General features: G+C 39.3%; 1 protein-coding gene across 1 annotated transcript in view; it reads left to right on the top strand.

Moving 5' to 3' along the window:
• The window catches only part of LOC146772524 (excitatory amino acid transporter 1-like), a 173,974-nt gene extending 163,150 nt beyond the window's left edge, over positions 1 to 10,824 (top strand). The window contains exons 9-11 of the mRNA XM_085638978.1: positions 3,252 to 3,446; positions 4,487 to 4,621; positions 7,467 to 10,824. Coding sequence (XP_085495104.1) covers positions 3,252 to 3,446; positions 4,487 to 4,621; positions 7,467 to 7,662 — 526 coding nt within the window. The 3' untranslated portion in view covers positions 7,663 to 10,824. The remainder of the gene's footprint in view (positions 1 to 3,251; positions 3,447 to 4,486; positions 4,622 to 7,466) is intronic.
• Positions 10,825 to 12,366: the final 1,542 nt, after the last annotated feature.

The raw sequence follows: 12,366 nt of genomic DNA, 5'->3' as shown, positions 1-12,366 counted from the left end.
TGTAAAAATTATAAAGTCCGGGAGAGCTAAGGTTGAAAGATGAGACCCTATTAAGCTAATTTATATAGACTGCAAAAAGAGTGCAACACATATCATGTGTGGATGAGACTAGGAAAGAGAATGTGAAGAAAATGGATGTTAATGCAGTGGGAGCGAAAGTCTGTGAAAAGGGGATGTGTGGGGAAATAAAAAGTCAAGGTCTGCTTTTCTATTGTAGCATCATTGAGCATGTGTCTAATAACAGATTGTCCTGTTTCCAAAGTGGTGTGTAACAAATATAGCAAACCAGGGTAATGTTGGAAAATGTTTCAGTAAATAAGTAAAGAGATTAAAGAGGTATGTGATGAAAATGGTTTACGGGAGGGAGGAAGTAGTGAAGGCAGTCCCTGTGACGTAGTAATAATAGAAGGCGTACCATTTAAAATTATGTTGTAACATTTGGCAGAAAGTTTAAAGTTGTCTAAGATGGACGTCAGACCTATAGGTTATGCTGGCCAAGATATTGACATGCTAGGGTATTTTCAAGCTCAAAGAAAGAATCGCAGCTGGGACAGTTTATGTAGCTGTGAAGGGGATAATATCGCAGGATGGCCTCACCAAAAAGAATCGAGTTGTGTTCTTGGATCACAATGCCCATACTCAGTAAGTACAGATCTATCAACTGGAAGAGTGTTGTGAGGATTTTGAAAATTGTTGTTGTGGTAAGTTTAAGCTTGAAATGGGTTGTCTTTGAAACCATGTTCACAGCTGAAAGTGCAAAAGGACAATTTCAGGTAAGTTGAGAATGATACTAAGGAATGTCCAGGAGACAGTAAACCAAGGCATAGATAGTTTGTGTAGTTTAGAAGTGATTGACCTAGTGGAAGTGACTGACTGGTTGGCACCACTAGAATTTTATCTCCGTGTCAATCTCAGGCCATTTAATATGGAGGTCTGACGGATGGCGTTCCTCTCTCTAACATCACACAGATGCTATCAACTTTGTTTAGGGGTAACATTAGATTTATCCTCAGAGTGCCACCAGATCAAATTACTACAGGATTCACAATATTTGATGGCCTTCGTAACCCCCATGTCGGCACTCAAATGTTGGAGAATGCCTTTTTGGTTTAGTCTCAGTTGGTGGGTTGATTTCCCCTCCCCAACATCACACAGACGCTCTCAACTTTGTTTGGTAGTAAATATTTCACAGTATTAGATTTACCCTCAGTGTGCCACCCGCTCAAATTGCACACAGATTCACCATATTTGACTGCCCTCATAAACCCAATGCGGGCATACAATTTTGGACAATGCCTTTCTGACTATGTCTTAGTTGGGTCTATTGTGCAGAGGGTAAAGTCTTCCAAGATGATATGTCGATTTTTGTAGAATCGTGGTTTAAATATAACGAATATCTGGGAACTTTAGAAAGAACGGGTAAACTCTGAGACTAGATGAATGCAGTTTTGGCAAAGATAATATTGTATATCTGGGGCATAACATATCAAAGAAGGTGGTAAAACCTAAGAGGGATTTGGAAGATAACATTTGCAAATTGGAGCCATCCAAAAGTAAAGAAGAGTCGAAGGGGTAAAAAATAAGGAGGATTTGAAAGATAAGATTTGGAAATTGGAGATTCTCAAGAGTAAAGAAGATTTGCTGTATTTGTTTTAGAATAATTCAGTTTTATAGTAGAGTTATTCAAAATTTGTCAGAAGCAAACTTGTGCCATGAGAGAGTTACTTAAGAAAAATACTGATTTCAAATGGTCCAAGGAATATGAATTGGAGTTTGTTAGAATTAAAGGGGATTTGTTGAAGACGCTCAGTTCCCAAGTGTTCGTACCCACCAATGAATCGACTATTGTTACAGATGCCAGCTGCAAATGGTTGGGTGGAGTTGGTATACAGGTGAAGGAGGGTGTTGAGGAAACCATAGAGTGGGCATCAAGGATGCACTTAGAACTTAACAATTTAGATAGAGTTGCTAGCTGTAAGTTGGGTGATAAAAAATTTCCAGGATTATTTTGTGGGGACCTACTGACAAATTGAGATCTGAATGCAAACCGTTGAGAGAAATTTGTCTTGAGAAAAGCTTTGGATTCCAATTAATTGAGAATCGGGGGACGGTTACAATATTACACTTTTGTGATGTATATTCCAGGGCTCAAAATTCATTCCACAGATTATGATCTGAGGGTACTCCCGGGAAAAGAGAATCGCAGGGAAGAGAACAAAAAGAGATTTGGATAAGGAAGAGTGTGTTCGTAGTCGAGGATTAACTCTAGATGAGGAATAAAGGTATGAGCTTTTGAGGGATGACACTTTTATTCAATGATTGGGGTAGTTAAAAAGTGCTGGCCACAAAGGAGGGATGTGGTTAAAGGGGTGAAACCATTCCGGACTGAACTAGTGGAGAAGAATGGTCTCCTGTTTAGAGGTACAAGGTCTTGCCCAGTGTGGTTCATGAGGATCACCTACTGCTAATGAAGACCAAAGAAAGGATAAAAGAGTCTTCTGGTGGTGGAGGTTAGACCTCTATGTGGAGAGAAGTATCTTAAATCGTGATGGGTGTTTGCTAGTTATAACATTTATTAAAGTTGGGTGGCTTCTAATGTGTGTAGAGAGTGACCGGAGCCCGTGGCAAGAAGTATCTTTGGATATTTGTGTCTTTGTGTCTCTATTGTACATCTGTTGTTTTTTTCCAATTTATTGATGTTTTTATTGTGGAGTGAAGATGTGTGGTGTCTCGCTGTGCTCTTGCCTGGAGACTGGTACTGATAATGTCTTTACATTTTAACCGTGAAGCTTAACAGACTGACCTGGCTAAGGCTTTATTGCTTTACTGAATATACTTGTCTACCTCTTTGTTGCTTTGCCACATCCTGCTAACCTCCACACGAGATAAAGTATATTTATTCTGAGATATTCAAATTTCTTAGACAGTTTTGTGATAAAAGGATCATTTATTTATTTTTAGCTTTAGGACATCTAAATTGATCTTTGATACAATATTGTAAAACTTGTTTTATGTCTTAGGTAGCGTAGATACCCTGGAATGCATCTTTCACTGCCCAGTAATGCACAACTGTTGTTGACATACCCACCTTCTAAGCAGCTCCCACTGTGATTTCTGATGTTTTATTGCTTTTCAGTGATATTATTTTCATACAGATGATTGCCTTTCCTATGGCCTTATTATTACCTTGGTCTGGATTGTTAACCCATTTTTCGTGATACTAAAGCTCCTGCTTTCTGTTTGAACCCCAGCTCTGCAACTCTCCCGATTACATTCAAGTGCTTGGAGGAGAACAATGGTGTGGATAAACGAATCACCCGCTTTGTCCTTCCTGTGGGAGCCACTATTAACATGGATGGCACTGCCCTCTACGAGGCCCTGGCAGCCATCTTCATCGCCCAAGTCAACAACTACGAACTTAACTTTGGGCAAATTATTACTATCAGGTGATTAACCTCTTTGTAAGCGGTTCAGGGATTGCACATCTATTAGGTAAGGTAAGGAAGCTCTCTCATGGCACCATCTACTCCAAGGTTGCAGTAAAGAGCACCGTACTTCAGTGGGGAACTGCGAATGTGGCCCTTTTGCTGGGCTGAGGTGAAGCACCACAGATACAAATGTCCCAGGGAGAAGTTCCTTTTTGCCTTCGGCATCAGTAATGTATATAACGTTACTGATGCTTTGAGATAGAGACAGAAAAGTTTGTGTATGGGTCCGGGTCTTTTTGTCAACTTTATTCAGTCATTAAAGGCACTTATGACGCCAACGGGTATATTCAGGTTCAGAATTATTAAATCTTGTTCACAGAAACATAATTTGAAGAACTTAAGTCCATAAATCTCTTTTCCAACACCAGAAAAATTGCATGTAATCAGTTAGGGGATGGGAATATGAATGTTTCAAAGCAATGTTTTGGAATATCAATTGTGAATGCCCTGGACACTTGGAAAATCATAAATTTTTGGGTTTTCAAATACTTTTCCAGTGCCATTTGGTAGCCAGTTGTAGACTATAACTATTGCGGGCATAGGTGTGTAAAAGTGTGATAATGCTCCAAAACTTGATACTTTACAGGGTTGCCATGAAAGGGTTTTTCCTCAAAGAAAAGGTTTCTATGTGCAAAAAAGGTTGTGTCCATTTGCTAGTAGAATGCCGTGAGAGTTTGTGAACTACAAAAATGTTAGGAAAGCCATGCAAATAGTTTTCAGAATTGCTAGTAAAATCCTGTTTTTAGTCCAGATACAGGAGCAATTCTGTTGCAGACTGTATCGTTTGGCTGTGTTTAGAAAAACTCAGTAGAACTCCCGCTTAGCCTCCTGGAGAAAGTTTTACTTAGTTGTAGTGCTCCCTTGCTCTGTGCAATATGAGAATTGCTTTGAACTATATTCCAGAACTGATTTTAGATCCTGTCCTGCCCACACCATTCTTTGGTGAGCTTGTGGCCTGAGGTTACCACTAACTGGATTTCATTTCCTTTCTAATGCAGTATCACCGCAACTGCAGCAAGCATTGGTGCAGCCGGCATTCCACAAGCGGGTCTGGTAACCATGGTTATTGTGCTGACCTCGGTGGGCCTGCCAACGGACGATATCTCACTGATCATTGCTGTGGACTGGTTCTTGTAAGTCTTTATTTTTGTTTTGATCCTGTTTTAGTCTAGCTCAAGTAATAGATAATATCAATTTCCCAAATCTATCAACCAGAACTATGATTACACTAAAAGTAATGAGTCTTAGTTACTAAGGCTTTCTAGAGCCCACCTTCCATCCTGACGTTTCGGAGCCCTCCTTCAACCTGGGAGACTTAGAGCCCCCCATCCAACTGGGAGGTCAAGAACAAAATTTAAATTCATCAGTTCAAAATCCCTCTGTCCACACTGGAGATCTTAGAAAACAGATTCTTCTATTGCATACAAAACATGCTACGAAAGAGACTAATGTTGCCAAATTCAATAAGTTGAAATGAACATTTGTATTGTGAACTTGATAAACTGTTTAATTTTTTTTTTATTAACACAACCTAGCATAGGCTCTGACTGTCTTGACCAGATAGAAGAGTGGTCTAGTTGGCAAACAAGACCCCAGGGTTACACCTGAACATGATGCAAATTCCCAGTAATTCCCAGTTGTTCTTCCAAATAGAATTATTTCTTCTTTTCCCATCCTCTGTCTTGCTCTTTTACTCTAGCTGCCTACCATGAACACTTTGAGCACCAAGCACAGCAGTCAGGTTTTTATCACTAGAACTCCTATTGAGATTTCAGTACCAATTTTCTATGCAAATAAGAAATGATAACCTGTCCAAAACACCATAGGGGCATGGTGCACCTTTCAGCATTTTTTAAATGTTTCAAAGAAAGGTTTCCAAAGTGCAGGGCTGGGGGTTGTGTTTTAAAAAACAATACCACAATTATCCTGTTTGGCTGGTAGTTTTCTCTTAGGTGCAGAGCAGACATTGTTGCGATTAATAATCTGAAAGAGACTCTTCAGTTTACAACTTTATTCTCTCTTATGTCCACTAATAGACAGCACAGCCACACAGAGTCCTCTCAACTTACTCCTACACACCTAACTCCCGTTTAGTCCCCACAAGCATTCCTATGATGTGACTACCATTAAAGGGCTAGTACAGATTGCTATAACAATAGATTACATCCCATTGTTTACTTTCCTGCTTGTGACCAACATTGTGGACTACACTCACGGACAGAACAAATTGCTGGCATGGCGTAGGCAGGCGGGCTTCAAACCCTGTATCAACTGCAGGGTGTCTCACAACGATGTTTCTGATGATGGGAGAACAGCATGTTACTAGGATGTAGTGGCTTTTTGAATCGGAGGTGTGGATTCTGATGAACACCGAGGAACAATACACTATTGTCTTGAGTTATCAATTTTACTACAAATAATTAGTAATCGTGCAGCTCATTTGTTGAACTGAAATTATTAATTTTCTCAATAAAATGGTTAAGTATGCTTCTGTTTTGCATTAGCATTACCTTTGGATTCCACTATGCCCATGTATTTAAAAACATTTTGATCAAAAGTGAAGCTCTCCTGAAAGCGTTTCTCGTCAAGGGTCTCATTGCAAGTGCCCCGGACCCACCATGTTTCCACAGACCTCTCAATTCCGATGGGCCCGGTAATGAACTTTCCTGGATGCATGGGATTAACAGGGCCACTTGTAAAGAGGGCCGAAGGCCATCATTACGCGTGGTGCAAATTTACCCTGAAGCAATAACTTGCAGCCCGCTGCTACAAGTATCTCCTGACTCACTAATTTCGGGCCCGGTGACAATGGACCTGTCATTGATGCTGCTGGGGTTGCGGACAGCCGATTAGTGTTGCTCCCATCGGACACTCCCATCCTCCTACACAGGGTGATGCCCTCCCAGACTGCCATCCATCACACCATCTTTTCCAGACACTTTCTGCCTCTTGTCCCTGCAATTGGGAAAAACACTCAGTAAAGAGCCGATATCGCCATGGCGTTGTGTTTATTGCCCATGTGTGCAAGAAAACTAGTAATTGGTAGATTGACCAATAGGCCAGCATCAGTATCCCCACACCAACATCTGCTGAACTAGTAGCAAGGGCCTCAGTGGTGTATGCCTAAGTTTAATATTTCTCTCACATACTCTACCACTGTTGCCAATAATATTTGAACAACCCTCCCTGTTCATGTATGTCATATCGCTTTAACAGGGTAACGCTTCCCCCTTAGATGGGTGTTTTGATTATTAGAGCTTTCAGATGTTGACAATCCCCTAAAACATTTTTTCAGGTTATTCTGCATTACTTAGGTAGACGTGGGAGCAGTGAGGCATTTATTTTACTTTCCCAGCCCTGTGTTGAAGGCGGGGAGTAGAGGGCATTTTCCTGTGACCATTGGTCGGCACAACATCAGTTCACATCTTTTGCAGAGTACAACCCTAGGTCACATACTTGGACCTTGTAACTGTGTCAACTAGGAAGTAAATGTCAATGAACTCAAACAAGACTTTTGAAAACAATTTGTGTCGGTAGATCTTCTACAGAAAACCAGCCATATAAATTATTTTGCACAACTGTTCATCCCAAAATATTTTCCATGACTGTACATTTCTATATGGTGTAGCAAAGTGTGCTTATTTATTAGGGTTTTAATAATAAAGAGACCAAAATAACTCCTTTAATTACCCATGCCCTTCTCCATTTTATTTTAACTTTTACACTTCTGTTATATCATTCCTCCAAATTAAAAACTTGCACTTACTTTTAACACTTTAAACTTCACTTTTCACTCGCATGCTTTAATTTTCCCTTTACTATAAACCTGGGATTGATGTATTCCGAGGTCATAATATGGAGAAAGTGATGCAGCACCTTACTAGCCATTTAATTTAATGCCTGCTTGAATTCTAATTTGTGGTCAACTTTGACTGTTGCTGTGTAAATTCTCCTCTAAATGTGCATTTTTACTTTTAGGGACCGCCTGCGAACCACCACCAACGTGCTTGGAGATTCCCTTGGAGCTGGCATAGTGGAACACCTGTCCAGACACGAACTGCAGAGGCAGGACGAAGAGCTTGGAAACTCTGTGCTTGAGGACGAAAAATCCTACCAGCTGATCTGCCAGGAGAATGATACCTTGAAACACCCAAACAGCGAGAGCAGGATGTGATCCACTGCTGGTGAACGAAGGGACCGTTAAATCGGCGAGTGATAGATAATACAAGAAACAATGGCACTATTTTAGTGCTTTACACACAAAACAGCACAAGAAGAATTTGTATAAAAAGACTTTGCTTCAAAAATTTCCGAAAAGGAAATTAACTCTTTGGATCTCTCCCAACTTGCCTAAAAATGAGGAAGAAGAATTTGTTCTCTATTGTTTTCTTCTCATTTAATATACGACTGGACCAATTTTGCAGCAATGCAATCAAAATCAACTATAGAGTTACTGAGTGAGATTTACCGCAGGGGAGGGCTGGAGGGAATGAGTCAAGATCTCAGAGGTCTATGAGCGACCTTTGCAATTTCCGGTCTAGCCTTTAATAACTCTCTCCTACGTTGCAAGCCGTACTTCCTCAAAATATGTTCATTGTGAAAGTGATTTGAGGGTGTATCCCATAATGTGACGTAAAATGTGACAAAATCGCTCCTGGTGCGGTGCTACATCTTTTATAGAGAACTGTCTCTATTAATGATATGAGTGAATCTCTTTTTAAGGTATACCTGTCAAGTTCCACCCGCTTTGATGTTCTTGGTCCTTCGTCCATCTTCAACCTTAACTCCCACAAGAGAAGAGTTGCGTTAAAACCAGCAGTTTAGTCTTTCTGATCTTTCTGATCTCTTCTTTTGTATTATATTGAAAAGTGCTTAATTGCGAAAAGAAGAGCTAAAAGTACACCAATAAACTCCAGTAGGTTAGGAACACATTGCTCACAAAAGACCCGGTTTTATCTGAAATTGTCACAATGCGTAAACCACATAAATAAAAAAACACAGCGAGAGAGGAGTGAGGGTATTAAAACTAGATTGAAATCTTCTTTAAATGGATCCACATTTTAGAGATTACATTGTATTTTTATTGAATTATTCTCTTGGGCAGTGTATTCTCGGATGGCTCCATTCTGTAAATAAGAACGTGACTCCTACTTTTTCACTTCGAAAGCCACAATGCTAACCCAATCTACAGCAGCATTTATACACTTATTATCTCAGAAAAAAGGTATACGAGAATCGAAGGAACAAATAGGCATTTGACTTTCCTTAGCATGGCTCATTATCAGGGATTTACACTTTATCTACACCCAATTAAAATGGCATGCAGCTTAATTTTCCCACGTAGTCTGAAGGAGTATCTAATCATTGAAAGATGAATTACCAAGAAATAATGTTATGAGCCCATTATGGCAAAACAACAAAGGTTTTACATTAACATGAGAATAAAGGACACATCTACAAGGCCACAAAGATAGCTTGGAGCTTTATTTTCTTGTCGGCTTAACTGAGTTGCCACCTATATACCTCATTTTCGTGAAATTGCCCTTCCGCATTCAAACACAGGGTTGCTCGCTTGTTCTTTTAAACAAACTAGAGAAGAAAATCGAAGTAGAAGATCTCAAAAATGGAAACGGGAGCTATGTAAAGTGTGTTCAGGGATTTTAATATTACTGGACTTATGTTTTGGAAACATTCCATTAGTGTTTGTAAATATAATTGCTCACTATTTAACAATGGATCATTGTGTGCGGTGTACGAAGACAACCTTAGTTTAGATTTATAGATGTTCTGTCTTGCATTTGGCTGCTATAAAAGTTGTAAACACTAATTCTAAAGTGTAGTCAATTTATGCGGAAGCTCACAAGCCTTGTTCTTGTGCTACATGGATTCAGGCACTCTGTGTGCCAAGAAAATCCTTGCTTTTATTCAACATATTTCCCAAGTTCATAAGATATCATTCAGCATTTTCAGAACCTTAAAACCACACCACCACCCTTCAAAAAATCTATGGTGCTCACACACGAATGCACTAGACAGGCTATGGCATAGTGATGTTTTTCATGCCCAAACTACAGGTATTCAGGAACTGTGGGGGGTGGTTCACAAAATCATTTATGAATGTGGGAAGTAGTTCAGCAGGAATACTTTTTTATATTGTCTTGCATACCTTTGTGATTTGGCCTGAAAGATTCAACTCACAATGGAAACAGTTCAAAGAGGGCACAGTCCTTTCTATTTGTACTCAATTTATATGACTATTTCCTGAATATTCCTCTATTAGGGAATGAAAGAGTTTTAAAGAGTACTACAGGAGTACTCCAAAATGCCTTTGTGAATATGCCTATAATTCTTTGTGGTGGGGTCAACTTTAATAATAATAATAATGCACCCAGGCGAATACCACGGTCGCAGTTTCCTGTGCTTCCACATGCATAAACAAACATAGCACAGACTCCCTCACCACAATGGAAGGGCAGTGTGTAAATTGGACATAATGTATCATATGCTTAGAAAATTGTTTGGTTCTCTTGTTTGTTTTAAAAAAGAATTCCAATGGAAGAATGAAAAATAATAGGGATATTCATTTTATATTAACATACAAACAGTTGTAATTTATTTTGTTGTTTTTAAAATGTTTTATATATATTTACTGGTTGTGATGGTGGGTTGTCAAAACATGAAATGTGCTTCTTTTGTTTAATCACGGACTAGTAAAATGTCGTCAGAGGAGAGAGCAAAGTTGGACTGTTCCAAGTCGATATTAAGTGATATTTTGAGCATTTTGACACGTGATTGACTGTGTCTCAGCTCACAACTTTTCAGGACAACATCCTGCTGAAATCCTTCTGTGCATCAGTTTGCTGCTGTTGACCACACATAATCAAATTATCTGGTGCAACACTTGTTGATAATGTCTTCACTTTTAGGACTGGACCAGAAAATCGCAAGCAGAGCAAAGATGCTATGGAAAATAAGGACATAACCAGTGATGCTTCAGAAGAGCCTAACTGTGCAGTGTCTGAGCATAGGTTCCTGGGTCCACTGAGAAATAATCTATAAAACTGTACTTTTATATTACTGAATTACAGAACAGTGTCGTTTATAAAGAACACCCAACTGTTTGCTTCAAACATTCTACAATGGACCCTGTTAAGCTGTTTTTATAAATGTTGAAAGTGTAATATGTGACGCTTCCATAGGATCTCACTGGGCAAAGCAAATAAAATGCCTATCTTGAGATGCCAGCGGAAGGCAGTAGATTGAAGACTGGTGCCCGTCTGTGGCTGATTGTGCGGGATTTGTGGTATGTAAAATAAAACTGGAAGTTAAATCCTGAGACTATCTGTGCCCCTTTTTTTCAAGACAACAGGACGTTTTCTATAATTCCATTGGAAGTAAGGATCTGCTCTTGCAATCTTTCTTCATCTATTCAACTAATCCATTGTATCTATGCTAATTCCCTATGGAATTCTTTCCATCCCACCTTCTCATTTTTATTACTTCCAAACATATGTCTTTATTTTTTTTTCTAGAGCACCCTGTAAAAATCCAGATATGTCTTCACAAGAAGACATATCTGGTAGACTCAGAGCCAGCCATACATGAGACATGCCCCACATATGACACTTTTTGAGCAAATAATCCCTTTCTCTGCCAGTCTTTCAGATGTACCACATATGGTGAAATCTCTGAATTTCCCAGCAAACTCTTTGACCACTGTGTTTATTGCACAGATCCAGACTTTCCTTTTTCCATATCTTTCTGAAATCATATAAATATGAACCATTCCAGTGTAATTCCTTTTTTTTTTCATAAACAGAGAAGTATAAGTGGGTCAATTTTTTAATCCTGACTTCATTTATTGCAGAGTTGTACAATGTAGTACCATTAGGGCACACTCTGTGCCAGTTTTTGCGGATTATCACTGACCGTGCAAAAGGGCTTCATTTAATTCAGTAATATTTCAAAGTATTTTATGTGGATTTCCTAAAAATTTGCCCTGGAGCTGAACATTTGATGACACCCCAGATTAATTTTTTTCTAATCTTGTCCTCTCACTTTCCTTTATATTACATTGGTGATTATTTGGATCTTACCTAATTTACAACCTTCGCTCCTTTTACTTTAGCAGCCATATATATCTTTCATAATGCCTGTTTTCTCTCTTTCCCTTATTTATACACAAGGCCAAATCATTGCTATTTTAATTTTCCCAGTAAAACTTTTCTCTTTTTTCCTTCAGTTTAAAAAGAAATTCAAACTTCAGGAACATTGTTATAGTGTTATACAAAATTTACTGAAATCATGAAATTTCACACCCCGCATCTGCAAATATTTGTACTCTTGTATTTTTTTTATTTTATGCACCAGAACGTCACGGCTGGTTTCAGGCAAATGTTCTTATCCATAGTTTTACACCGCATATGTGAATTGATAGACTCTCATGTTAATCTTTGCCCTATAGCTTCAACCTACTGGCTTGGTGCACCAAAACCAAAATTCATAATTCAGAATTTTCAGATTTGGGTGCAAACAAGAGTTTGTAGATGCATAAGGACTTCATGTTTGGGGTTAATTACTACATAGTGTGAATACCCTAGTGGCACTACCACATTAAACACTTACTACACCCGACAGGTAGACCAGTGGCGGGAGCACGCCCTCGGCCCCTGGTTGTCAAAGTACTGAACTTCAGGGATCGGGACATCCTGCTACAAAAAGCAAGGGAGCTATCCCACATACAATATGAAAATCAGAGGATATCCCTGTACCCGGACTACACCGCTCTGGTCCAACGCCAACGGTCCCACAACCAAGACGTGAAGGTCAAGCTCAGGGCACTGAATGTTAAGTATGCACTGTTATTCCCTGCCAAGTT

This window comes from Triturus cristatus, chromosome 12 (assembly GCF_964204655.1).
Source record: "Triturus cristatus chromosome 12, aTriCri1.1, whole genome shotgun sequence".
NCBI classification, from domain to species: domain Eukaryota; kingdom Metazoa; phylum Chordata; class Amphibia; order Caudata; family Salamandridae; genus Triturus; species Triturus cristatus.
The sequence above is the reverse complement of the archived record's forward strand: the minus strand, read 5'-3'. Positions and strand labels throughout refer to the sequence as shown.